At 44.4% G+C, this 16,490-nt stretch overlaps 3 protein-coding genes across 5 annotated transcripts in view; 2 read left to right on the forward strand and 1 right to left on the reverse strand.

Annotated features, from left to right (window-relative positions):
• The first annotated feature begins 232 nt into the window (after positions 1 to 232).
• Positions 233 to 8,341, forward strand: ap1m2 (adaptor related protein complex 1 subunit mu 2). Its single transcript, XM_058779627.1, has 12 exons — positions 233 to 408; positions 1,298 to 1,454; positions 2,567 to 2,634; positions 2,755 to 2,885; positions 2,954 to 3,101; positions 3,182 to 3,308; positions 3,408 to 3,550; positions 6,593 to 6,664; positions 6,754 to 6,912; positions 7,041 to 7,166; positions 7,287 to 7,362; positions 8,130 to 8,341. Exons 1-12 carry the CDS (start codon positions 367 to 369, stop codon positions 8,153 to 8,155), a joined length of 1,275 nt encoding a protein of 424 aa, XP_058635610.1. The 5' UTR covers positions 233 to 366; the 3' UTR covers positions 8,156 to 8,341.
• A 215-nt stretch (positions 8,342 to 8,556) lies between these two features.
• cdkn2d (cyclin-dependent kinase inhibitor 2D (p19, inhibits CDK4)) lies at positions 8,557 to 10,808 on the forward strand. 2 transcript variants are annotated; one of them, XM_058779630.1, is made up of 3 exons: positions 8,557 to 8,902; positions 8,979 to 9,132; positions 9,997 to 10,808. In XM_058779630.1, exons 2-3 carry the CDS (start codon positions 8,989 to 8,991, stop codon positions 10,357 to 10,359), a joined length of 507 nt encoding a protein of 168 aa, XP_058635613.1. In that variant the 5' UTR covers positions 8,557 to 8,902; positions 8,979 to 8,988; the 3' UTR covers positions 10,360 to 10,808. The 2 variants fall into 2 exon arrangements, with proteins under 2 accessions (XP_058635613.1, XP_058635611.1); XM_058779628.1 differs by having other exon boundaries at positions 8,557 to 9,132.
• A 112-nt stretch (positions 10,809 to 10,920) lies between these two features.
• The window catches only part of si:zfos-323e3.4 (volume-regulated anion channel subunit LRRC8E), a 7,232-nt gene continuing 1,662 nt past the window's right edge, over positions 10,921 to 16,490 (reverse strand). For both annotated transcript variants that reach the window (XM_058779625.1, XM_058779626.1), the window contains exon 3: positions 10,921 to 15,419. In XM_058779625.1, coding sequence (XP_058635608.1) covers positions 13,158 to 15,419 — 2,262 coding nt within the window. In that variant the 3' untranslated portion in view covers positions 10,921 to 13,157. The remainder of the gene's footprint in view (positions 15,420 to 16,490) is intronic.

Here is a 16,490-nt window from a genome sequence, read left to right on the forward strand (position 1 = left end):
ACTACTGAATGAATGAATGAACTATTATTATTATTATTATCATAAATTCTTATACATAAAATATAGAATTGGCCTACATAAGCCTTTAGCAGTTTCAAGGTTCAGTTTTTGCGAGTTTCGGTTCCGGTAAAGCATTGAGAGCGGTGTCACCTGCTGAAGGTGGTTCGGTGTCGCCCTCTACCGGCGCGCCTCCGCAGTCACGTGATCTCTGGCACTCGTTTACCTGGCGCTGCGTGACGTCACCGCGCAGGAAAAGGAACTGGCGATCGTGATGAGTTCTTAACTCTCCGCTAAACTCAGGAATGTCACCAAATCTACTTTAAACTGGTCTGACACCGATCCGGGTGACTTTATACGCGTTAGAGCATGTCTGCGTCAGCTGTGTTCGTGCTGGATCTGAAGGGGAAGGTAATTATGACTCTTAATGAGCGACTTTATTGTCGCTTTATTTTATACGATATTAGTAGATTAAATTCACCTGATTTAATCAAGTGTGAAACACCCGCGAGCAGCTGTCTGTAATCATCTGTGAGCATTTCTACAGCTGTCTGCTTCACGACAACAACAACAACAACAACAACAACAGAGAAACAGTGGTTCATTATCTAATAATGTCACATGGTAGTATTTGACTGTTTTCTACTGGAACTGCTTTAATCCCGCTGACCACTTTAGAAACATTGAATGAGGTGTTTTAGGACATGAGCAGATGTCATTTCCTCTCCAGACAGGAAGGAGATTTATTACAGATGACCCCATTAAAAGATCTCTCTGTGTCTCTGAGTTGTGGAGGTGCAGATGATGATCCTAAATGATGAAATGTGACCCTGGACCACAAAACCAGTCTTAAGTGTCAATTTTTCAAAATTGAGATTTATACATCATCTGAAAGCTGAATAAATAATCTCTCCATTGATGTATGGTTTGTTAGGATCGGACAATATTTGTCTGAGATACAACTATTTGAAAATCTGGAATCTGAGGGTGCAAAACAATCTAAATATTGAGAAAATCACCTTTAAAGTTGTTCAAATGAAGTTCTTAGCAATGCATATTACTAATCAAAAATTAGGTTTTAATATATTTACGGTAGGAAATTTACAAAATATCTTCATGGAACATGATCTTAATATCCTAATGATTTTTGGCATAAAAGAAAAATGTATAATTGTGACCCATACAATGTATTGTTGGCTACTGCTGCAAATATAGCTGTGCTGCTTATGACTGCTTCTGTGCTGCAGGGTCACGTATGAACCCTGTCTGTCATACTTTGACACGAATGTCCTCCCATCAGGTGCTGATATGCCGCAACTACAAAGGCGATGTTGACATGTCAGAGATCGACCACTTCTTCACCCTGCTAATGCAACAGGAAGAGGAGGGGCTTCTCTGCCCTGTGATGTCACACGGCAGCGTCCACTTCCTGTGGATCAAACACAGCAATCTGTACTGTATCCTTTTTTACATCACAAACTTCACAATCTGATTGTAAAAGGTTATTCTGAGTAAGCAGTGCAGATTCGATCATGTGTCTAACGGAGTATCGTTCGGTAAACACGTGTTTGTTAAAGGGCTCATCAACTTCCTTTGTGTTTATTTTGTACTGTTCTCTCACTTATAATGTTAGAAGATTTTTACATCAAAACACATCATAATTTAGAAGTAATAGTCCATTTTCTGTGCTGTTTTGACCCCGTCATCAGAACACTGTTTGAGCAGGCGTGGAGGATTGTAGACTCAGAAGTAAACGCCCACTGCTGTGATTGGCTAATAGCTGTGTATGATTGACAGCCTGCATTCCTCACAGATGGACGCTGCTGTGTCCGAGTCAAAGATGCATTAATACTCGAATCAAACGATCTGTTCAACAGCAATAGTGATCACGTAATGAAAACAGTTACTCACACTTGACATTACTGTCGGATCCAATATAATCACACAGCATCGTCTTTCAATCTTTCTGAAAATCATGCAAAGAATTGTTCCTTGTTTGTAAACGAATCTGCAGTAAAATGAAGAGAACAAAGGACTTACGAGTTCTTACTGACACGGTTTGGATCTTCATTAAAAATAAGTTCATCCACTCTTTCGTAACATTGTGATCAGAAGGAAGGCGACGCAAACACTGTTTTTCCACAGCGTGGCACTGCACAGCGTCTTCAGAGCATCTTTATCGCTTGGTTTCTGCGTAAAAAACACTACATGCACAAATCTGTGGGCGGGGCTAAACAGGCAGTGATGTAGAATCTGTGGGCGGGGCTAAACAGGCAGTGATGTAGAATCTGTGGGCGGGGCTAAACAGGTAGTGATGTGTAAGCAGGTGTTGATCTTCTGCGGAGGCGGAGCTTATCCACACTATTACATCATAGAGTAGAACATTCCACAAGCTGTCGTTCTGGCAGACTGCCTTCAATATAAGCTGTTTTTAGACTAACGAGAAAGTTTTGAGTTCTGAAACTTACGGGATGTTTTTGTAGTACAATGACCTGTTATATGTCACAAGATCAAGGGAATTTTGGTTTCTCAGTTCATGAATGTAACTTTAACCTGCCAATAACATCAGTGGTGGCCACCACCAACAAGAACTCCAATGCGTCTCTGGTGTACTCCTTCCTGTACAAGCTGGTGGAGGTGAGTCCGAGACGACTCGTGCTCGTTCATGAACTACCGGGGTTAATTCTTCGGTGTTAACCGAATGCACTGAATTTCATGCTGAGAAACAAGCGCGCTTCTCCTGTCCTGTGTGTTCAGGTGTTCACCGAGTACTTCAAGGAGCTGGAGGAGGAGAGCATCCAGGATAACTTCGTGGTGGTGTACGAGCTGCTGGACGAGCTCATGGACTTCGGTTTCCCGCAGACCACGGACAGCAAGATCCTTCAGGAGTAAGATGCGCCCGCTTCAGGCCCTCATCACGCCGAAGCTCTTCTCCTCACACGTGTTTCTCTCTCAGGTACATCACGCAGAAGGGGAACAAGCTGGAGGTGGCCAAGACCAAAGTGCCCACCACCGTCACCAACGCCGTGTCCTGGAGATCCGAGGGCATCAGATACAAGAAGAACGAGGTCTTCATCGACGTGATCGAGTCCATTAACGTGCTGGTGCGTGACGTGTCTTCCGGCGGCTGCCTGTGGCTCGTGTAGCATGTGCTGACGAGGTGTGTGTGTGTGTGTGTTTGCAGGTGAACGCTAACGGCAGCGTGATGAGCAGCGATATCGTGGGCAGCATCAAACTCAAGACGATGCTCTCAGGAATGCCGGAGCTCCGGTTGGGCCTCAACGACCGCGCGCTGTTCGCCCTCACCGGCCGTAAGAACCAAACCGTACTGAGCTGTTTGTGTGATGAACTGATGAAGAGGATCAGTCCTGCTAATGTGTGTGTGTGTGTGTGTGTGTGTGCGTGTGCAGGAGACAAAGGGAAGACTGTGTCTATGGAGGACGTGAAGTTTCATCAGTGTGTTCGTCTGTCGCGGTTCGAGAGTGACAGAACCATCTCCTTCATCCCGCCTGACGGAGAGTCTGAGCTCATGTCGTACCGGATCAACACACACGTAAGCGCGGCTAACAGCTTGTGTATCCACGAACACGTTTGTCATGAAACAACAGACACAAGCAGACTGAATAATGGCTGAACGGGTTCCTGAAGTCAGTCACCTTTTTATTTTCTAGTTACTCCGTCTGAAGTAATGCCTGGAATCACAGCGACAGATAACCACAGTAACGATGAAGACTTTGGATAGCATCTATAATTATTTAATTTTTAGCCTGTGCAGCATTTTGGGACATTGCTGTTGCTTTCTTGCTCTTAGATTTTTTGGTTACACTTTATTTTAAGGTGTCCTTGTTCCAGTGTATTTATACATTCAAGTCAAGTCACCTTTATTTATATAGCGCTTTTACAATACAGATTGTGTCAAAGCACTTAACAGTATCAAATTGGAGGATAGAGTGTCAGTAATGTATAATGATAAGATTAAACACTCAATTTTCAATTTTCAGTTAAAGACATTTCATTCTTGAATTCAGAGATGTCATTGTCCAGCTCAGTTTAGTTTAAATAGTATCTGTGCAATCAAATCGGCGATAATCGCTAGAAATTAAGTGTCCCCAAGGACTGAGTAATATTAATTAACTATATGTACTTTCTATATGGTTAGGATTATATATATATAATATAATAAAATACCTAACTACATAATACTACTATTGTTAGAAATTGCAACAAAATTAAAATAGAAATATAAACTTTTGAACTGCGGGTTTCGTCTGGTCAGAGGAGAACTGGCCCCCCGACTGAGCCTGGTTTCTCCAAGGTTTTTTCCTCCATTCTGTCTCGGAGGGAGTTTTGGTTCCTTGCCGCTGTCGCCTCTGGCTTGCTCAGTTGGGGACACTTAATTTCTAGCGATTATCGCCGATTTGATTGCACAGATACTATTTAAACTAAACTGAGCTAGACAATGACATCTCTGAATTCAATAATGAAATGTCTTTAACTGAAAATTGAGTGTTTAATCTTATCATTATACATTACTGACACTCTATCCTCCAATTTGATACTGTTAAGTGCTTTGACACAATCTGTATTGTAAAAGCGCTATATAAATAAAGGTGACTTGACTTGACTTGATTATGGTTTGGTTTAGGGTTACTTGCTTGTAATTATGCATAATTAGGGCCGGTGCGAGGACCCTCTTGGAATTGCTCCGTTTCTTCTTCTTCTTCTTCTTCTTCTTCTTTTCCAAAGTGAATCGCATTTTGAGGGCCTAAACATGCTCCAAAACTCATGAAACTTTGCACACGGGTCAGAACTGGTGAAAATTTACACCTGATATGGGTTTCAGAAGTGGGTGTGGCAAAATGGCTCGATAGCGCCACCTATAATATTTCAAAAGAGTGCGCCTCGAGCTACGTTTTATGTACATGCACGTAACACACCATTACCTACAAAAAAGCCTCTTGGTACAAAATCCAAAACCCAACAGGAAGTACGTTATTTTGAATTTCCTGTTCGATTTTTGTGCAGTTTTTGCAATTTCCAGGCTTCGTACTTTGACGAACTCCTCCTACAGTTTTAGTCGGATCGTCTTCAAATTTGCTGAGTGTCATCATAAGGCCTTTGCGATGTTAAATTGCGAAGATCTAGAGTTTTCGTCAAGGGGCGTGTCCCTGGGGGCCTGACAAAGTTTGATGTTTCGCCATGAAACAGGAAGTTGCTGTAACTCAGGCAAGCAATGTCCGATCTGCCCCAAACTTCACACGTTTCATAGGAGTTCAGTCCTGAACACATCTGCATGCTCATATTCAGATATAGTCATAGCGCCACCTGCTGGCAACAGGAAGTGACATGTTTAACACTGTAATGGACTCCTAGGTGCATATTAAAAAGTGTCAACAAGTGATAAATAGGCTGGCAGCATGCTACAAGCAAACTAAAACATGCTAGCAACACTTAGCTAAGTGCTAAAGCATGCTAGTAATGCAGTGAAACGGGAAGTTGCTGTAACTCAGGCATGCAGTGTCCAGTCTGCCCCAAATATTACAAGTTTGATAAGAGGCCTGTCCTGAACACACATACATTCCCGTATTTGGTTATAGTCATAGCGCCACCTGCTGGCAACAGGAAGTGACATGTTTTACACAGTGATGCACTTTTAGCAACACTGTAAATTATGCCATTGTGTGCTAAACATGCTAGAATAATGGTCAAACATGCTAGCAACACTTACTAAGTACTAAAGCATGTTATTAATACCATGACACAGGAAGTTGTTGTAACTCAGGCATACAATGTCTTATCTGCCCTAAACTTCACACCTTTTATAATAGTCCTGGCCTAAACACATCTAAAGGCCAATATTCAGTTATAATCATACTGCCACCTTCTGGCAACAGTAAATTACTTGTTTTACACTAACTTAAACATGCAATGTCCGGTCTGCCCCAAACTTCACCTGTTTGGTAAGAGTCCAGGCCTGAACACATCTTAAGGCCAATATTCAGTTATAATTATAGTGCCACCTGTTGGCAACAGGATACGTCATGCTTTGCACTAACTCAAACATACCCTGTTCAATCTGCACCAAACTTCATATATTTGATAAAAGTACTGGTCTGAAGACATCTACAAGCCAATGTTAAGTTATAGACATAGCGCCACCAGCAGGTTTGGCACATATAAATGACTTTAACATTTTCCTCTATATTTGGCTTTTTAAATGCATATTGCTCACCGTTCCCGGTCTTTCTGAAGCCACCGTTGGTTGTGAGCCCGGGTGCGAGGGCCCGTTTATCGCTGCTTGCAGCTTTAATTTATTATTATAATAGTAAGTACATGTAATGTGTAACAAGGACACCTTGAAATGAGGTCTTACCGATATATGTATTTTTTACCTCTGTCGCTTCATCTTCCTCTGGACACACACTTGATCTGCTGTTTTTCATGACGTGAGAGAGTTTGATTGACAGTAAAGAGCCGTGCGTGTCTCAGTGACGTGACAGCTGTTTCTACATCATTGAGCTGCTGAACGCTGTTATCTGTTCATGACTGCAGCGGTTAAAGTCTCTCTGTAACCGGGTCCATCTTTGGTCTGCAGGTGAAGCCGCTCATTTGGATCGAGTCGGTTATCGAGAAGTTCTCTCACAGTCGGGTGGAGATCATGGTGAAGGTTTGTGAGCAATACTGTAGTCCACACTGAGGACGTTGTTCATTATATGTAGACTGATCTGATCCAGTCTCTCTTTCTCTCTGTTCCAGGCTAAAGGGCAGTTTAAAAAGCAGTCTGTAGCCAATAACGTGGAGATCCACGTGCCGGTGCCGAGCGATGCCGACTCTCCCAAGTTCAAAACCAGCACAGGTCACGCTAAATACGTTCCTGAGAAGAACCTGGTGGTGTGGAGCATTAAATCCTTCCCAGTAAGAACCCAAATACAGCTGCCCAGCAATGCTCAGAGAAAGCATCTGTCCCGAGATGTGTTTTATGAGACGCTTGTCGTGTGTGTGTCTCTGAGTTTCGTTGAATCTGAGCTCTGGTGTCGTCACAGGGTGGAAAGGAGTTCCTGATCCGCGCTCACTTCGGCCTGCCGAGTGTGGAGAGAGACGAGATGGAGGGAAAGCCTCCGATCACCGTCAAGTTTGAGATCCCGTACTTCACCGTGTCTGGCATACAGGTGCACTTACATGTGTTCGCATTCGCCATCGCTCTCTCTGCCTCCGTGTTTAACCTTCTGTTTAAGATCTGAAGTGAGAACGTATGCTCGGTTCTGAAACTCTGAAGTTTGATTGTGAAGGTGCGGTACATGAAGATCATTGAGAAGAGCGGCTATCAGGCGCTGCCGTGGGTCCGCTACATCACGCAGAGCGGAGGTGAGCTTTAACAACACGGTTATATTTTATTAGGCTTTCTTACTCATACAAATAAGCAACAATGTAAAACTTGCATATGCTCAATCAGTTGTCTGTCTGCTGATATTTTCTTTCTCTCTGTATTTTATTACTGTATTGTTATTTATAATCTATTGTCTATTTTATTTATTATTAGTGTTTTTTTATTACCTTAAATTATACGTTTGTCTGTACGTTCTGTGCTGGAAACACACTTTGCAATAATGCTCTTCTGATTCTGATTTAAACTAAAACCATAGACAAAGACACAAAAATTAAATAAATACATAATAATAATAATATATACACAGGAAAAAAAAGTGAAGAAGGGCTGTATCCATCAGGTGCTGCTAGGAACTCATTCCTAGCAATCATTTTCCTGCCTTGCCACGTAAATACAGAAACACTTAGTGGATATCTATCAGACGTCAGAAGAGCTTTATTACGAGTATGTTCACACACACAAGGAATGACTCGACGACAGGAGCGTCGGTGCTGAAGCAAGTACAGACATACATCAGAATAACACAGTAGAGATTGAATATAACACTAATATTAGAAATACAGTAAATTGAATAATGCACTCTATACAGAAGTAGAAATATATGGGGAGAAGATGTTATTTACAAATTTTCTCACAAAGCAGATTTAAAAAAAAGATTATGTTGAGCATGTAGCAGATCAGATGATGTCAAGAAGATGATTGGTATTAATTATCATCATGTGTTTATATCTGTGTATGTTTTCAGATTACCAGCTGAGGACAAACAGCTAGAGACGAGACTCAGAACTGCACAGCAATTTTGTGGAAGAAATTTATTAAATGTTTTTGTGTTTTATTAGTTGGTTTTATCCTGGCAGAATTTCATTAGACAAAACAATATTGTATAAATCGTTGACGTTGAATGTAAACACACTCAGCATTTCAGTCATTTTCAAAAGTGCTTTTTGCACCAAATCACGAAATATGTTGTCAATCATTTCTGTTTAATTTTCAATAAATTGAATATATTTGTCCTGAAATGACTGATATATACCTAAATGTGTTTATTATCATGAGTGCGTCTTGGCGCGAAGGCCCGCTCTTTTACGCGCGCACACACACACACACACACACACACACACGCACACACACACACACACACACACACACACACACACACACACACGCACACACACACACTCTCTCTCTCTGAAGCAGTGAATGAACACAACAGTTTACAAATAAACCTTCTCAAATCGCCCGCCTTCTGCGCTCTACATTCTCATTGGTCGCTGGCGCAGTTGCCACGGAGATACTGTAGCAACGCCTATCAGCACTCCTCCCTTTTGTCCAATTATGGCAGCCGCGTTGGCGTGTGTGAGCGCTGATTGGCTCGTCGTGCGGCGCTGTTGTCGGTCAGGCGCGAGATGTGAAGGCGCTCAGCTCAGCGCGTTATTTGTGATTGTTTTGACGGATTTGTGTAAACAGAAGAACAGCCAACGGTCGCTCATCCGCGGACTGCGACGCACACAGACAGCGGTAAGCGCTTTACACGCTGTTCGTGTCGATGCTGTTGAATCGGTTCGCGTTGTCACTGAATGTTTTCTCGGATCAGATCTCCTCAGATGATGGTTCTGGACGGCTTCGGCTGCGGGAAGAGCCTCGGCGCGGCGGCGGCGCGCGGGGATGTGGACGCGGTGCGGCGGATGCTGCAGGATCACCGGCTCCAACCGGACACGCTGAACGAGTTCGGGAAGACCGCACTGCAGGTCAGATGCTCCGCTTCACGGTTATAGCATAGCGTCACAGATCCTCGCTGCGCGGTTTGTTTCGCTTTCCTTCCTTCGCTCCTGTCATCATTATTTGCGGTTAATATGAGTTTATGCCCAGAGCGAGCTTACTCTGGAAATGCAATCGGTTACAGATTACAATTTACACTAATTAAAATGTAGTAAGTAGTGTAACTATTTCAATTACTTTATTAATGTACTGTAGCTGATTGCAGTGTTAATTATTCTGAAACATGTGAAGCAGGCAGCATTAATCTTACAGTAGAACTCAACACTGATTACTGACAGATTTCACAATCCTTCATTAGTTCATTTGAATTAAGATTAGAATCATTTTAAAGCACAGCCAAAATCAGACTTTAGCAGCTCTTTTACTTTGAGATCATTCTGAGGTTAAATACTGATTTAAAACCATAACAAGATATAGTTTAATAGCTATGATACTGTTTTTGAAATCAAATCTTTGCACAGCTGCGACAGAAAACACTGGCATCTAACAATGGCTTGGAAAAAAACACTTAACTTAAAAAATAAAGCATATACATAAATCCAAATAGGAATAAAAGAGTTATTGAATGAGCACGTGTCCTGAACTCCTGAAACAGTGCTGTCTCATATTTTAAGGCAGTCGCTGCAATTTGGGAAAGAAATCGACTAAATCTGTGTGTGTGAAAATATTCGGATGTAACCCCTTTTGTAATACTTAACATTTTCATAAGTAACTGTAATGACACATTTTTTCTCAGTAACATTACAGTTATGTTTATTGTGTAATTAAGGTAATGTAACTGATTAGCAGCGAGGCCTGAGGCTCCTGGAGTGACGTGTGTTTGCCGTCTGCAGGTGATGATGATGGGCTCTCCCGGCGTGGCGAGTGTGCTGCTGGACCACGGCGCCGATCCAAACGTCCAGGACCGCTGCGGAGTGACCCCTGCACACGACGCGGCCCGCACCGGCTTCCTGGACACGCTGAGGGTTCTGGTGGACCACGGCGCCTCCGTCAACGTCCCTGACCACAGCGGAGCCCTGCCCCTTCACATCGCCATCCGCGAGGGCCACGGGGACGTGGTGGAGTACCTGGCCCCGCTCTCGGACCTGGGGCACCGGGACGGCCGCGGGGCCGACGCTCTGGCCGTGGCGCGGGACGCTCGCGCTCCGGAGATGGTGGAGCTTCTGGAGCGCCTGCTGGCAACCAGCTCGCACTGAAGAACTCGACCCATGTGTTTGGGGAGCCCTCTCCGCTCATTAGCGGGTTGTATTTATATTAATATGTTGGATGTATGATAGTTGGTAGTTGAACTCACAATATTATCTGGAATATGTAGCACTGGTTTTGCACAGAGCGGCTCTCCTCGCGCGGGTTTGCCAGGCACACGTGTAAATAACTCTTTCTTTGGTGTTTTACAAAACATTTCTGTGCAGAAACTTGAACTGTTAATATTTTTATTCTTGTGAAATTATTTCTTGCCATCCACGCACCGATTGATTCTCACGTTGTGCTTAAGTTTGCTGGGAGTTTTTCACGGATTAACGTCTGTAAATAACATTTTATGAATTTATTTGACTTATTTATTGAAGAATTGTATATTAACGTTTATGTTTACCGTGGTATTTCAGATGTTATTTATTAAGGTGTTTAATAAACTGAAAATCAGTTTGTCTGAATTAACCGTGCTCATATTTCCCAACGGATGGATCCCTCATAAACACGAACAAATAAACGCATACATAGTACAACATTTAAAACAAATAGCACATTAGGTCATCAAACTTCTTTTATTTCTGAACCAAACATCTTTCACATGATGTGACTTTATTTTACACAAACAAACATGATCCCTAACTACAGATCTGACGAGCTGAGCTATATTCCTCCAGAAGATGCGTCCGTGTCCGTGCGAGCTCAAGGTGACCCAGAACGGCTCGGTTTCTTCACAGGAATGTGTGCCACTGTACAAGGCAAACATTGTGCTGTCGCAGAACAGAAACGCTGCTTTTCTGGAGCGTTTACAACGCAGAGAGGACGCAGACACAATGGTGGGTTTGTTTGCTCGCTGCATTCAGGCCAAACTCTCAGGATCCCTCTTACATCCAGCAAAGCTCTCACTGACTCTGCACTGATACAGGATTAATAAACACCTGTTTAATCACGTCAACAGTATAACTGAGTGTTTGAGATCAAAGTCCACATACAGCACGAGTAAATCATCCTCAGAGTGAGTGTTTTAACCCGGTTTAAACCCAACTGGATGGTTTCAGCAGACTCGGATCTGCACTGTGCAAAAGAATGAGAACAAATCAAAAGCATCTGTAAACATACAGACAGACTGCATATATACGGAAATACAACTTCTTCACATCACACTGCATCTCCAGCAAACACAGACATCCAGTCCTGCTACTGAGAAAAGCAAAGCAGTGAATTTCATACATTTTTCATACATAAATATACAAAATGATCCAGTTTAATAATCTCCTGTGAGTTTTTAATCATCCGTTCACTATAAACTATCAGATGGACAGGAACTTTAGTAAATTCTCTCTATTTCACCAAAAGCATCAGCTCTTCCAGCAGAGGGAGGCACCGAGGCTTCAGAGGACTCAAGGTTTGCTGGTTAGTTAGATTCTGCTGGTAGATATAGAACTTACATTTTATAAAAATACCTAAAAAGATTTGCATATTCTAACAAATATTTTCTTTGAACACAACATTCAGTCATAACTTCATTATATTCTAGTAGACTTGATTGTGCTCCTGTCACAGCTCAGGATCGTCTACTGAAGGCTTTGGGACTGTGTGTGTGTGTGTGTGTGTGTGTGTGTGTGTGTGTGTGTGTATGAGTGTGTGTGTGTGTGTGTGTGTGTATGAGTGTGTGTGTGTGTGTGTGTATGAGTGTGTGTGTGTGTGTGTGTGTGTGTGTGTGTATGAGTGTGTGTGTGTGTGTGTGTGTGTGTTCTTGTAATCAGCCAATCGGTGTTGTTATGACATAATTTCATGCAGCTCAAGAATCAGTGGTCACATGACACATGACACTGAACGTCCATGAGCAAAGTTTTCTAATTGTGTGCTTCACGAGATGAAAAGGAATGCCAACAGGTATAAAGGTAAAGACACACACCTGTGGAAATTTCCACTCACACAGCCACACCCACCATCAGGAAACAACACAGAGGCTTCATTGTTAAGAACTGCATTTCTTTAGAAGCTCGGTCTGCTGTTACGAAGAAAAGCAGCATTAATTTCCAATCAGATATACTCAGGTGTTGCTGTTTAAATTTACTTCAGTAGATAAACATCTGAACTAAACACCGAGAAAAAAAACTAGAAATACAGAGAGAGTTCAGCACTTTGCTTGCCGTGATTCACTGATTGGTGAAGACTTCTTTGCAGAATCATAAATCAGTTTTGTTTTTTCTAACCAGGATTCCACTGTTAAACACGATTACTAAAAAATGTGTTAAAATATTAAGGGCTGATGCCTTTAACAAAAGCATAAACCATCATTTAGCAGCCATGTAGCTCACAGTAGGGCTGTCTTTAATGGTTGAAGCTACTGTTGTAAATTAATTCCCCTACAGAGAAAATGATATTCACCCCAGAACCCGACTGCTGTGCTCTGCTGTCATAATGTGTCTGCATGTGAACATACGTTCTGCAAGCTTTTCGTTTTGAGAGGCTGTCACCTGTCAGTGCTCAACCCCATCTTTCTGCAGAAGTTCAGCTCCAACCCTAATCAAACACCTGAATTCATAATTCATTCGACAAATGCATTTCCATCTTCCATTATTCACATTAACCCTTTTTCGCACAAGTAAAAACCACCTCAAGTGAGCGTAAAAACATTTCTACAAATTAAGGGATTTTTATTAGAAAATTGGCGTTTCCGTCACTCGTTGGTGCGCATTAAAACAGTGATGGAAACATAGCTAATGTCATCACGTAAATCAGCCGTTCAAAGCATTCTCTATTTAGACAAAAAAATGTGTGAATTCCAGTGCTGCGATTATCTGTGCTTCATTCTGTCCTTCACGTCTGGAGGCAGAAGGTCCATCAGACCGTCCTCCACGACCAGAGCGGCCAGTCTGAGCGAGACGCAGTCGGCGATCTCCGCAGGCAGAGACTCCAGCCGGTTTCCCTTCAGCTCCAGCCGAATCAGCTGAGCCAGATTCCCGACCCGCGGAGACAGCGAGGAGATGCTGTTATTCCCCAGCGCCAGCACCTGCAGCCTCTTGCAGGAGAACAGCTCCTCCGGGAGACTCTCCAGCGAGTTAAAGGCCACCGAGAGGAACTGCAGGCACTGAAGCACGCCGATCTCCGAGGGCAGAGACGACAGCTGGTTGTGGGAAAGGTCCAGGTGTCGGAGTTTGGTGCAGTAGCAGAGGCGCGGCGGAAGCTTGCGGATCTTGTTCCAGCTGAGGTCCAGCGTCTCCAGCGCGCGGAGCTTGCTGATGTGCTCGGGGACGCAGGAGATGTCGTTGTGCCAGAGCTTGAGGACGGTCAGACGGCGACAGTGCTGCAGACTCAAGATCTCCTCCACGGCGGTGAGCCGGTTCTCTCGAAGGTCCAGCTCCTGCAGGAGGGACAGGCTGAAGACGGCGCTGGGGATCCGCTCCAGACCGCAGCCCGTCAGCTCCAGAGCGCTCAGGTTCCCCAGCTTCTTCAGGCTGTTGTAGACCTGGAGCCTGGTGCCCTCGTTGTGAATGCAGAGTCGCAGGAGCTGGCCGGACACGTCCACCACGCTGGGCGGGATCTTGGTCAGCTTGCAGCGTAAGGTCAGCACGCGCAGGTTCTTCAGCTCGCGTAAAGAGTCCAGCGCCGGACTGCGGGAGAGCTCGGTGCTCAGAGCGCCGCTCAGGTGCAGCTCCTCCAGGCTCTGTAAGGTGTACATCCACAGCGGCACCTGCTCCGGGCCCTCGAAGCCCAAGCGCAGGACCTTCAGGTTCTCACGCAGGTGACTGAGGGCCGCCAGCTGGAGCTTGGCCGGACTGTGGTTCAACACGAGCTCCTGTAAGGCGGTAAGCTGCGATATGATTCCAGGCACCGTCACGTTACTGATCAGCTCCAGTTTGAGCGACTCGACCTCGGAAATCTCGAACACGGTGTCCGGTAATCCCGGGAGCAGGAACAAGTGGAGCTCCAGCCTCTCGCCGGCGTTGCGTGTCAGGCGAGCGCGGAGTTTATCGGCCGTCCACTCGTGGTTGAGGTTGAGCTGCCGCAAGCGGCATTCGCTGACCTCCGAGAGGAAGACGGCGAAGCGTTTGGAGTACAGGGCGTCGTACTGGTCGCTGAGGTGCAGGAGAAACGCAAAGTCGTTTTTGACATCCGGGATGTCGTTAATTCCCGTCTCCAAGCGAACCGCCTCAAAGGAATACTCTTTCAGCGGTCGGTGAAACAGCCAATAAAGCGAATAAACGCAGAGCAGTCCGTAAACCCCGACCAAGCATATATAACAGTAGGCTAATTTGGAGAACAGATGCGCTTTATTGTAGTTGCAGCAGAACGCGGCGAAGCCCGTCAGATCCGGAGGCACCGAGCACATCACCACGATCTGGATGTTGGGGACCAGCGCGACGCTGTAAACGGTGATCAGAGCGAACTTGAAGACCTTCAGCGCCGTCTGCAGCACGTACATGAAGTAAAGCAGATCCGCCTCCTCCACGTGCGTCCGAAACTTCTTGACTTTCTCGAACAGGGCCTTGGCCTGCTCGCCTTCTTTCTTATCCAAGAGCGACGCGGTCGCTTCTGACGATGTCTGGTCTGAGACGGATTTTATGGAAGATCGGATCGGAGACGCCGCGTTGTCGTCTGATTTGGTCATCGTATTCTTTCTCCACACGACCATTCTCTCCTCTCGCCGTTCTTCGTAGACTTCGCTGATGGCTCTGGTGGTCCAGGGAGAGTCGAAGCACTTCCCCAGTATGATCACAAACAGCTCGATCTTAGACGACGTCCCTGGGAACTTGAACCAGAAGCTGCTGGCCACCATGAAGATCATGCTGTGGATGACCACTAGGTAGGGGAAGTACTTTCCGTACCAATGCACGGCCCGTTCGTAGCAGAAGTGGTTGACGAACTCGTACTGGTGGATATCCAGGCCGTTCTTCCGGCCGAACACCTCCACCACGTTGGGAGCGAGATGTTTGGTGATGGCGAACTCCCACAGACTCTCGTTCTCTTTGTCCTGCCGCAGGTGACTGCAGTCTCTGTCTCCGCCGGAGAGGTCCGTGAACCGGTTCGGCAGGCAAGATATCTTGTCTTGGGTCAGCTGAGGAGAGATGGAGATAGTCTAAGCATCAGTGATGATGACACATGAAACATCGCACTCATCTAATGAACATTTACACTGCAAACACCTGTATGTTTCTGGCGGCAAATAAAAGCAAGAATGGCCGATGGGCATCACGAGTCACGATAGGAGTCTGATGGCAAACACGCCGTTATCTAATCGGCCCACGCTCTTGCCTAATCGCTTCTCTTTATTGCACACATTCCTGATCAGATGTTCAAGCCCGTTCACGTGCGACGCAGAGGAACATGGATCGTGAATGCAATTTGTCAAAAGCGTTCTTTAAACCTGTGATCATTATATTCCAGTGTTGTATTATATAATCAGTGTTACCAGCTTGTCCATGCAAAATTTTACAAAAAAAGGTTAATTTACAACCCCACTGTAGAGTTTTAACATTTAATACGTTAGGTTTATATCCATTTATGTGAAAATGCCTTTTGCTCAGCCAGTCGTTTTTGGAACGGACCGCAGAGAAGAGCCTCTGATTCACAAAACATGCTCCAGATACAGAGCCACTTCGTCTCGCAGCCGCCTCAGAGAACTTGACCACGATCGCTTCATGTGATGCGAGCGTCTACGAACTTCTCTGCTTCTGATATTGGAAGGAGAAATGGTTTCTGATATGTGAATCAGCCAAAACACGGAGGAGAACAGAATGACAAACCACAGCACACACAGTAATATGTAGTTTTCTAAGGAACAGTTCACATGAAAATCAAAATCCTCGTGTCAGTCCAAACCTGTGTAATGTGTCTGCATGCAGCATTTCTGAAGCTGGAGTGAAGGGAAAGAATTTATATAAATAAAAAAAACCAATGAATTTTAATCTGTTCCTTGCACAGAGAATCACGGCTTCTGAGGCGCAGAATAAAGTGTGTGAGTTACATGCAAGACTGTTATTATACGGTCACACTTTATATCAGGTTGCTTACATTTAAATTAATCATTTGGTAGACTTGTGCACTTTTTGTGTACATACATCTTTTTACATTGTACTTATATTTTTTAAATACCTATATGTAATTACATCTGTAATTAATTTATATT

Source organism: Onychostoma macrolepis, chromosome 06 (genome assembly GCF_012432095.1).
Source record: "Onychostoma macrolepis isolate SWU-2019 chromosome 06, ASM1243209v1, whole genome shotgun sequence".
NCBI classification, from domain to species: Eukaryota; Metazoa; Chordata; class Actinopteri; order Cypriniformes; family Cyprinidae; genus Onychostoma; species Onychostoma macrolepis.

Bases quoted from the DNA above. Each gene is read 5' to 3' on its own strand.
- cdkn2d (XM_058779628.1), top strand. From the start codon at position 8,962: ATGTTTTCTCGGATCAGATCTCCTCAGATGATGGTTCTGGACGGCTTC. The intron at 9,133-9,996 runs GTCAGATGCTCC...TGCCGTCTGCAG, and splicing joins TCGGGAAGACCGCACTGCAG to GTGATGATGATGGGCTCTCC.
- ap1m2 (XM_058779627.1), top strand. From the start codon at position 367: ATGTCTGCGTCAGCTGTGTTCGTGCTGGATCTGAAGGGGAAG. The intron at 2,635-2,754 runs GTGAGTCCGAGA...CTGTGTGTTCAG, and splicing joins TCCTGTACAAGCTGGTGGAG to GTGTTCACCGAGTACTTCAA. The intron at 7,363-8,129 runs GTGAGCTTTAAC...GTATGTTTTCAG, and splicing joins CTACATCACGCAGAGCGGAG to ATTACCAGCTGAGGACAAAC.